At 43.7% G+C, this 9,909-nt stretch overlaps 1 protein-coding gene across 1 annotated transcript in view; it reads right to left on the bottom strand.

The window, feature by feature from the left end:
- Nucleotides 1-9,909, bottom strand: part of Parp4 (poly(ADP-ribose) polymerase family member 4) — an 86,963-nt gene that overhangs the window by 67,292 nt on the left and 9,762 nt on the right. Inside the window, exons 2-8 of the mRNA XM_029469183.1 lie at nucleotides 9,521-9,653; nucleotides 7,848-8,043; nucleotides 5,789-5,852; nucleotides 5,108-5,183; nucleotides 3,942-4,043; nucleotides 2,850-2,999; nucleotides 752-889 (exon numbers count right to left, since the gene is read on the bottom strand). Coding sequence (XP_029325043.1) covers nucleotides 752-889; nucleotides 2,850-2,999; nucleotides 3,942-4,043; nucleotides 5,108-5,183; nucleotides 5,789-5,852; nucleotides 7,848-8,043; nucleotides 9,521-9,652 — 858 coding nt within the window. The 5' untranslated portion in view covers nucleotide 9,653. The remainder of the gene's footprint in view (nucleotides 1-751; nucleotides 890-2,849; nucleotides 3,000-3,941; nucleotides 4,044-5,107; nucleotides 5,184-5,788; nucleotides 5,853-7,847; nucleotides 8,044-9,520; nucleotides 9,654-9,909) is intronic.

Raw genomic sequence — 9,909 nt, 5'->3', positions numbered from 1 at the left:
GGGACCTTTGGAAGAGCAGTCGGAGCTCTTAACCACTGAGCCATCTCTCCAGCCCAGAAGGTTATTTCTTAAATAGCTCACTAAGTTTACCAAGAGTCGCTTCTATTTGTCTAAATGCAGGGTTATTAACTGGATCACAGACAATTTGTCAGTGGCCACAGCACTGAAGAACAACGCAGCATCACATTTTTATACATGTGTGCACATGAACACATAGATACCCAAGAGGACGGGAATACCAATGGAACTGTAAGAGAAGTGCTTTCACCGGGAATCATGGAGTGATGTCAGCATCAAGCCAGGGCCATGTTCCTAATTATGCAAGTGCATTACGGACCTAATGGCAGGAAGTCTGTTTCTCCCTGGACCAATCAGCTTCACTCCTTAGGGGGACACTCCCAGCATTATCTTCATATGGCTACTCAGTCATGTCCTGGTGTTCTAGAAGCAGGCCTGCCTTCCCTAAGACATCGAGAAGGCGAGAGGCTGAAGGAGATGCTGTGAAGCAAGTCAGGAGTTGGGTACTTAAGTGCCACTAACTCCTGTTCCTTGGCACCAAGGCTGAGGCTTATATTGGCCACCACTAAGGATTGACATGACAGGGACATCTGGGTCTTCAGGGACAGGGAAAGAACAGTGAGGGGTGGCCTTCAGAGCAGACCAGGCAGCACATGACTGTTAGCGCCCATGCTGCCACCTACCCACCAGGGAGTAGGTTTGTTGAGGTGCTTCAGCGACACACTTGACTTACGTCATTCAGGCTCACGCTGTTCACTGGCTTGAGGAGCGTGTTCTCCAGGTGGCCCAGAGCTTCTGTCCAGATCACCTCCAGCAAATCGCTCACCTCCTGGCTCAAGGTGCCTGAACTAATGACCTCCTCCAAAAGCAACTGAAACACGAAGTGACAGAGAATCACTGCCAAGGAAAGTCCTCATGAGTGCTCTGTGTAAAACTGACACAGGAGCTGTTCAGGTGTAGGTCAATAGTGGAGCACTTGCCTAGTGTACCTGAGACCCTGGGTTCCATTTTCAACCTCACAAGCAAGCAACCAAGCAACCAACTAACCAACCAAACCAACCAACTAACCAACCAAACCAACCAACCAACCAACCCCAACAGAATAGACCCAGAACAAAGCATAAGAAAAAAAATAGCCCAAGAGAGGCACCCACCATAGACAGGCACTATGGCTAGGAATGTCTTGAGTGTTCCTCGAGATTCAAATGCTGGCAGCTTGGCCCCATTGTGGACCTTCAACCAGATGTCAGTGCCATAGGACTCAAGCCACCAGAGGGGAGCCAAATAAATCTGATAAAGTTTTTAGCCTTGTGTATCTTATGACAGCCACACAATAGACTCTAGGCTGCTGGTTTACTCAGGCCTTGTCTCTCCTCTGGGCTTCCTAGTCCCCATCCCTCTGTGCCGCTTAACCCTGTAAGTGCCCCCTCTCCAATCACTTCCATCTTTCTCTTGTCTTTTCCTTCCCTGTAAGATGTGGGCCCATCAGTGGCATGAAGCACGTGCAGTGTGGGTTAAGGAGCCTGGAGTCAGCCAAGACTATAGAGACATTGTTCAAAGCTGTGAGTCTGTGGCTGAGATAAGTAATATATCTATGCTTGTCCTGCATCTCCCTGGCCAATGCCATGTCTCCAAGTTTATCTTTTTCTTAGATTTCAAGTTCCTTTGCCAGATTTTGTTTTTATTATTATTTTTTAATAAAGGCAGTACGTCCTTCTTTGAGACAGGGCTTCATGAAACCCCAGGCTGGCTTCAAAGATTCTATGTAACTTTGGATAAAGTTGAACCCTAGATCCTCTCAACTCAACCTTCAAAGCACTTGGATTATAAATGTAAGCCACCATGAATGACCAAAAAAATTTTCTATTAAAAATATTGAAAGAAAGCCGGGCGTAGTGGCACACGGCTTTAATCCCAGCACTCGGGAGGCAGAGGCAGGCAGATTTCTGAGTTCGAGGCCAGCCTGGTCTACAAAGTGAGTTTCAGGACAGCCAGGGCTATACAGAGAAACCCTGTCTCGAAAAAAAAAAAAATATTGAAAGAAGACTAGAGAGATGACGGCTCAGTGGTTAAGAGCAAGCACTGCCCTTCGGGGGGACCTAGGTTTGATTCCCAGCACCTACACATCGGCTCACAACCATTTGTAACTCCAGTTCCAGAGAATGTGATGCCCTCTTTTGGCCCCTGTCAGTACATGTAATGCACAAACGGGCATACAGGCAAAACATCCATATGCATAAAATAACTAAAAAAAAATATTCAAATTGCTGGGTATGGGAGCAAAGTATCCATACACAAAAAATAACTTTTTGTTTTGGTTTGTTTTTCAACACAGGGTTTCTCTGTGTAGCCCTGCCTGTCCTGGAACTCACTCTGTAGACCAGGCTGGCCTTGAACTCAGAAATCCACCTGCCTCTGCCTCCCAAGTGCTGGGATTAAAGGCGTGCATCACCACTGCCCGGCTTCACAGAAAATAACTAAAAAATATATTCAAATTCCACAACACCCAAGAAACAGAGACAGGCGAATCTCTGTGAATTTAAGGCTAACCTGGTCTACATAATGAATTCTAAGCTAGCCAGAGTTACATGGTAAGACCCTGCTTTAAAAAAAAAATTGGAAAGAAAATAGTCAACCCTCTGGGCATGGTGGTGCCCATCTAGAATCCCGGCAGTTAGGCTGAAGCAGGGTGTTTGTCTGAGTTTGATGGCATCCTGGACTAGAATGAGAGAGTATCTAAAATAACAAGCCAAACCAAACAGCAATCACACAGCAGACCTCCCACCTCCGCCAGTGACACAATCGACACAATCACAGCAAAGCCAGCTTACCGCCTGCAGTTTCTCAGACGCTAACTGTGTTGCTTCGGCCGTAAAGTGTTCTTGGAGCAGAAATCCTTGTCTCTTCAGGTCTTCCACATAACTTTCATAATATTCAATTGCACCTTCAGAAGTTTGCTTTCCAGTGCTCTCTCTTCTGGTCTGGGAATTGCAGTACACAGGAAAGACACAGTTAACTTACTGACATGCTGATATTCAGGGAATACTGACATCCTGTCAGAAGGTGTTCAGACTTTTCTTACAGGTTACTATGATGGCGTGAATGAAAATGTCTCCCACAGGCCCTGACGGCAGGGAGTGGCCCCTAGTTGTTTGTTTTTATTTTTATTTTTTGAGGTGTGGCCTTGCAAGGGGGAGGGGGGATGCATCATGGGGGCGGGGCAGGCTTTTTTTCCAGTTTCCAATGCCTATGTACTCACTCCCAGTCCCTACTTACTCTGTTTTTGGAGATAGGAGCTCTTTGCTTGCTGGCTGCCACAATTCCCTGCCGCTGGGATAAGACCCCTTCCTTCTATACATTGCTTTGGATTCATTTTTATTTCAGAATTGTTTTAGATCACAACTGGGCCCATAATTGACAGTGAAGTAGGACAAAGGCTATGGCTTCTGCAAAGCCATCCTTGTGATCTCCAGAAAGCTATGACCATGAGCCCCATGTGGCTTCCCATACACAGCAGTGTCAGAACTGTCACAGAAGGTCACAGGGAAGAATCTGGGTGAGGTAGGTGTGTGGCTCATGCTAATCATATAACACTAGGGAGGCCAATGGAGGAGGAGTGCCATGTTTGAGGCAGCCTGGAATACAGAGTGAGATCCTCTGCCTCATTAAAAAAAAAAAAAAAAAGGAAAAAAAGGACTAAAGGATGAAAAGACAGAGGAGGAGGAAAAGATGGAGGAGGGGGAAAGATGGAGGAGGAAGAGATGGAGAAAGATGAAGGGGTGGAGGAAGAAGAAGAAGGAAGAAGAGGAGGAGGAGGAAGAAGAAGAGGATGAAGAAGAGGAAAAGATGGAAGGAGGAAAAGATGGAGGAGGAAGAGGAGGAAGAAGGAGGAGGGAAAGATAGAAGAGGGGACTCTTCACTACCTTTTGATCAGCCAGGAGGAAGTGTGCTGTTATCACAAAGGGGCAGCTCTCTGGGTCCTGGGAGCTCTGCAGCTCCACCACCACAGTCTCGGGGCCTCCCACCTGCAAAGCAGGGTACATTTTAGAAGCAGAGCTATGCAGACTAGCCACACTCCACAGCCGAAAAGGCTGCTGATACGCTGGAGCAGTGCGTGCTCATCCGGAGAAGTATCTTAGAAAACACAGAGGCACCAAGAGAGTAGAAATCCCTTGAAACTCTACCACAGCGATATAATCATTATCAATATTTTTGTGTATTCTTGTGTTTATAATATGCCACTTTTCACATTTTTCTTATCATAGAGGAAAATACCCCTTAAATTTTATATTTTATTTAAACATCTAGAAATATAAGTTGGATACTACGTCAAAGGCAAATATTGATTTTAATTTGTGTGACTGTACAGTAAAATTTCCTGTGTTCCTTTAATGTAAAAGGAACAATTCAACATGGCATAAATATTTGGTGTCAATCTATCCTGTCCAAATAAGAGAAACTGTAAATGACAGGGTACAGGTTCATCTCTAACGCCATGTTAACACTTTATATTGTTAAATATATGTCATGAGTGTCTGGATTGTAGCTTGCTTAGCATGCCTGAAGCCCTGATCCCAAGTGCTGCATAAACTGGGTGTACACACTGCTATTCCAGCATCTGGGAGGCAGAGGCAGGAAGATCAGAAGTTCAAAGTCATTTTCCACCAGTAGTAAGTTCGAGGCTAGCCTGGGATACATGAGATCCTGTGTCACAAAACAAAAAACCATATTATATTATGAGCATGAATTACTTTCATTAAGAACACTAAAAATTTGTTTTCTTTCTGTTAAAATTCACTTAGCTTCTGGGTGTTAGTTGAGAAGGGGGTTTCGTTGTGTAGCTAGGGCTGTTCCTGAACACAGGACCCTTTGGCTCAAACTCTTAAATGCTGGGACAACAGGCATGAGCCACCACACCAGGCAAACATTTAAACAAACATTTTCTGAATAGCAAACCAGCTCCTGCTACAGGATATATAATATTCAGAACAATTTTTCAAAAAAAAAAAACAACAAGAAAATCACCAAAAAGGACATATTTTCAGAAATCATTCAGTTTCTTTTTTCTAAGTATATACCAGGTTCTTACTTTTTCCAAGATGTTATATTTCACAACTTCAAAGTCTTGAAGAAAGGGAGGAATTTCAACATTCTCTGCAGAAACCCTGAAATTTGTATAATTAAACATTTATGATTGAAATGGAACCTTAGGCCACACAGAACCTTCCAAGAGAGCCCCTAACTCCTATGCACATACTAAGTCTCTGGTGCCCCCTTAGGTTTTCTAGAACAACTGTGAGAACGAGCTGGATTTATCTTCTGCTTAACTAACTTATTAATGTTATTTTCTGATTTTACAAATTTGGGGGTGAGTGTGAGAATTTAACTTAAGCACTCAGTAAGGGATGATCAGGGAAATCTCCACCCTCCTCTTTGTGATTCCCAAGCGCTAATGCCCAGGACCTTGGGTGCACAGGGAGACGAGGGCAGGACAGATGCAGAGACACTGCCGCCTTCTCTGGTCATTGCACTTGGTAGAGGCTCTGACTCCTAGCAATGGCATCAGTACTTTCTGGGCTACATCAAGTCCTTTTACAATATAAAGAAGCCCAACGTGTCATCTGTCCTTTGCTTGTTTGGTTTGGTTTTAGTGGTAGCTCAGCCCTACCTTAGCCTCCCAAGGGCTGGCTTACAAACACACATCCCACCCACCCTTGCATCATTTGCAGTTTTACTACTGCGATTGAAGCTAACAAGGTATTTTGCTTACTCAGTGACTTCGGTGTCTCCCTTCTCCGGGGTGTTGTCTGAAGGCAGATATTCTGACTGCACTTCTGGAATTAAAAGAACTTGCTGATTCAAAGATTCAATGGCTTATCATTAATTACTGTTAAGCTAACCGCTAATTTTGTTTTTTGTTTCTTGGTTTTTCAAGACAAGTTTTCTATGTATATCTCTGACTGCCCTAGAACTCACTGTGTAGACCAGGCTGTCCTGGGACCCAGAAATCTGCCTGCCTCCCAAGAACTGGGATTAAAGGTGTACACCAATACAGCCAGGCTTGTTATGATTCTTAAATATAGATATTTGCTATGTAATTTCCCTCCCCTTTATTGTTCTGGGGAATCAAACTTGGGGCCTTATGCATTTTCGATAAACACTCACCACTCAGCCACACTCTCAACCCCAGCTCTGGTTTTGTGTTTGGTATTTTTGTTGTTGTTGTTTTCTATTTTTTAAATTCTTTTTGTGAGACCATCACTTTCTTATTTATTTATTTAAACATATTTAGATTTCAAGTGTTATCCCCTTACCCAGCTCCCCCCTACTTCAGGAAACCCGCTATCCCATTCCCCCTTGCCCTGCTTCTATGAGGGTGTTCTTCCACACACCCACCCACTCCCACCTCCCAGCCCTTGATTCCCCTACACTGGGGCATCTATCAAGCCATCAAAGGCCCAAGGGCTTCTCCTCCCATTGATGCCTGACAAAGCCATCCTCTGCTACAGATGCGGCTGGAGCCATGTGTGCTCCTTGGTTGGTGTCTTTAGTCCCTGGGAGCTCTGAGGGGGTCTGATTGGTTGATATTGTTGTCCTTCCTATGGGGTTGCAAACCCCTTCTTCTCCTTCAGTCCTTCCTCTAACTCTCCACTGGGGACCTCACACTCAGTGCAATGGTTGGCTGCAAGTATCTGACTCTGTATTTGTAAGGCTCTGGCAGAACCTCTCAGGAGACAGCTATATCAGGCTCCTTTCAGGAAGCAATTCTTAGCGTCCACAATAGTGTCAGAGTTTGGTGACTGTATCTGGGATGAATCTCCAGGTGGGACAGTCTCTGGATGGCCTTTCCTTCAGTTTCTGCTTTGCACTTTGTCTCCATATTTGCTCCTGTGAGGATTTGGTTCCCTTTTCTAAGAAGGATGGAAGCACCCACACTTTGGCCTCCCTTCTTCTTGAGAGCTTCATGTGGTCTGTGAATTGTATCTTGGGTATTCCAAACTTTTGGGCTAATATCTACTTATCAGTGAGTGCATACCATGTGTATTCTTTTGTGATTGGGCTACCTTACTCAGGATAATATTTTCTAGTTCCATCCATTTGCCTAAGAATTTCATGAATTTATCATTTTTAAAAGCTGAGGGTTTCAGCACATTGCCCAAGCTGGCCATAGACTCCTAGGCTCTAGTGGATCTCCTGCACCATCTTACCAGCCCAGTAATAACTTTTTTTAAAAAGTGAAATATTATTCTATTCCCAGTTTAAACTATACAGAGAGGTGGGGGCCGCTCAGCTAGTAAAGCATTTAATTGGAGGCATGAGGACCTGAGTTTCACGCCCCACACCCAAGTACAAAGTTGAATTTGGCTAGGCAATCTTGTAATCCCAGTGCTGGGGAGGTGAAACTTCCTTGACAGCCATTTTTGGCTAATCCGTGAGCTCCATGCCACTGAGAGGCCCTATCAGAAAGGAGGTAGACAGCATTCCACAGGATGATACCCAAGGTTGGCCTCTGCCCTCCACAAGTGTACCATGGGGCATGCAATCACACACGTAAGCAAAATAAATAAATTAAAATGTAATATTTTTCAAAATTGTATATCAAATATTCTGAAACTACTAGAGTCTCCAGGTCATTTTGAGTCTGATCAGAGAAGAAACTTCTTGATCTGTTGCTAAGTTGGCCTGCCGTCATCCTTCAGGATTTTGTTTGTTTCTGAGGTAGAATGAAACATAATAAATTTGTAGTCTTTCAGGACATTTTTTTCCCTGTAACACCTCTGACATATCAGAATGTCTGACACAGTAAGTGCTTGGCAGGACGCACTCACCAGACTTGCTCCTTTCAGCTGGAGGTGCTGCTGGAGCCGGCGACATAGGATCATAATTCCTCACATCCAGGAGTCTCCTCTGTCTGACAGAGTCCTGGATGAACGCTGGGTTGGCAATCTGCACATCGTTCTTTTGGATGGAGTTCAGATGACACGGACTCAGGACGTCAGCACTGTCTATGATGACATGTGTGCACTGCGGATAAACAGCAAGTCTGTCACCCAGCAGCCAAAGCAAAGCTTAAGAACAGCATTTGAATCTGTACCCCCAAAAGGTCTTATTTTAAGGTAGTTCATAGTGATTTTTCTAGATTTTTGGAAAAACATTACAATGTACAGTTTCAGAAAAACTTAAAAACAAACAGGCTGTTCCATCCACTCCTCCAAGTTCTAGATCAGTCCTAACGCTGCGACGTGCCTTAGGCTGTGCTTCTAGGAAGCACTCTACCACTGAGCTAATCCCCTGCCCTAAGCCACAGCTATTTCACTACGCATCTGGGTGGTCTACATCACAGGCTGCTTCCAAGTTCTCCATGCTGTGAACAGTATCCTGTACATCTTTACATACTTGCCTGTTATTGCTTTAGTCAAGGGAAGGAGATACAAAAGGTATTTATTTTGTTACTTTGTAGTTGTATTTAGTTTTTGAAAAGTTGGGGGTGCACACACGTGTGCATGTGTGTGGCATGGTCGTTTGTCTGTGTGAGTGTGGCACAGAAGCCACACTGTGCATGAGGAAGTCGGAGGACAGCCGTGGATGTTAGTCTGTTAGTCTTCACCATCTACCTTGTTTGCCATAGGGTCTCTTCCTTGTTACTTGGCCATAGATGTGACAAGAGGTTACAGGGATCCCTCTGTTTCTACCTCCTGTTTCACTGTGGGGGCTCAGGGATTTCAGACCATGTTTCCTCATTTACATGGGGTCTGGGCATCTGAACTCAAGTCGTCACCACAGTATGGCCAGCACTTTACTCACTGAGCAGTCACCCAGACTCCATTTTTATATAGTGTGACTAAAGAGTGCATGCACGTGATGGGCATTTATAAAGCAGTAATAGGTATTTGTTCATCCTCCCTGCCTGCTGCTCCCAGGGCCCTCCCCCAGAGGTGCTACTGGGATCTGCTCCTCATAGAACTTTCTAGAGTGCTTCTTTATAAACAGCAGGTATCTCTCTATTTCTATCTGACCTTGTTTTTCCACTTAAAAAGCTTATCTTTAAGATCATTTCATATATATATATATATATATATTTCATATATATATATATATACATTTATATATATATGAAATACATATATATATATATATATGTGTGTGTGTGTGTGTGTGTGTACAGTGACATCTGTGCTTTTTGCAAATAGGTACAATGTGACTTTTCTCTTCTGAGAGGTGGTGCTGTTCTGAAATTCTGTTTACAACTATGGCTAAGACTCAAAGATCAGAGTCACAAGGTAGAGACAATGTTACAAAACGCCCAGAGTAGAGAAGTCTGGGCTGGGCTGGGCTCTGGCATCTGCTTCTTCTGGTCTTCTTCTCCCCAAGGGGGTGTGTCCCTGTGACTTCAGCCTTCTCACACTGTCTCCTGCCCAGTCTCCTCTGCTTCTCTAGCCCTGAGCACTGTTCCCTGAACACATCCTATTAATCAGAGAGTAACATCGAGATTTGGAAATACCTGAGGGTTTAATAAAAAGGAAAACTTTCCGCCATTTTCCTTAATATCAGTTTGCAGCTTTTTCTTCTGCTGACGAGGTAAGTACTTGACCTTCAAGCAGAATATACAATTTGCAAAGATTCCTAAAGTCATCCTGAAAGAAAAAAGAGTTTTGAGTCATAGGCTTGTTGTTGTAATTATTTGATGTTTAAGCTTCATATATGTGTATATAATATACATTAAACACAATCACTCTCATATTCCTATTCCCTTTTTGTCCTGATAGTTTTACTTCTATATACATGCACATACATATATTACATACATACACAATCATGTGTGATCTTATGTATTTATATGAAATTTAGAAAACACAAATGAGAGAAAACATATTTATCTTTCAGAGGTTG

This window comes from Mus caroli, chromosome 14 (genome assembly GCF_900094665.2).
Source record: "Mus caroli chromosome 14, CAROLI_EIJ_v1.1, whole genome shotgun sequence".
NCBI classification, from domain to species: domain Eukaryota; kingdom Metazoa; phylum Chordata; class Mammalia; order Rodentia; family Muridae; genus Mus; species Mus caroli.
This window is presented reverse-complemented; position numbering and strand designations above follow the sequence as displayed.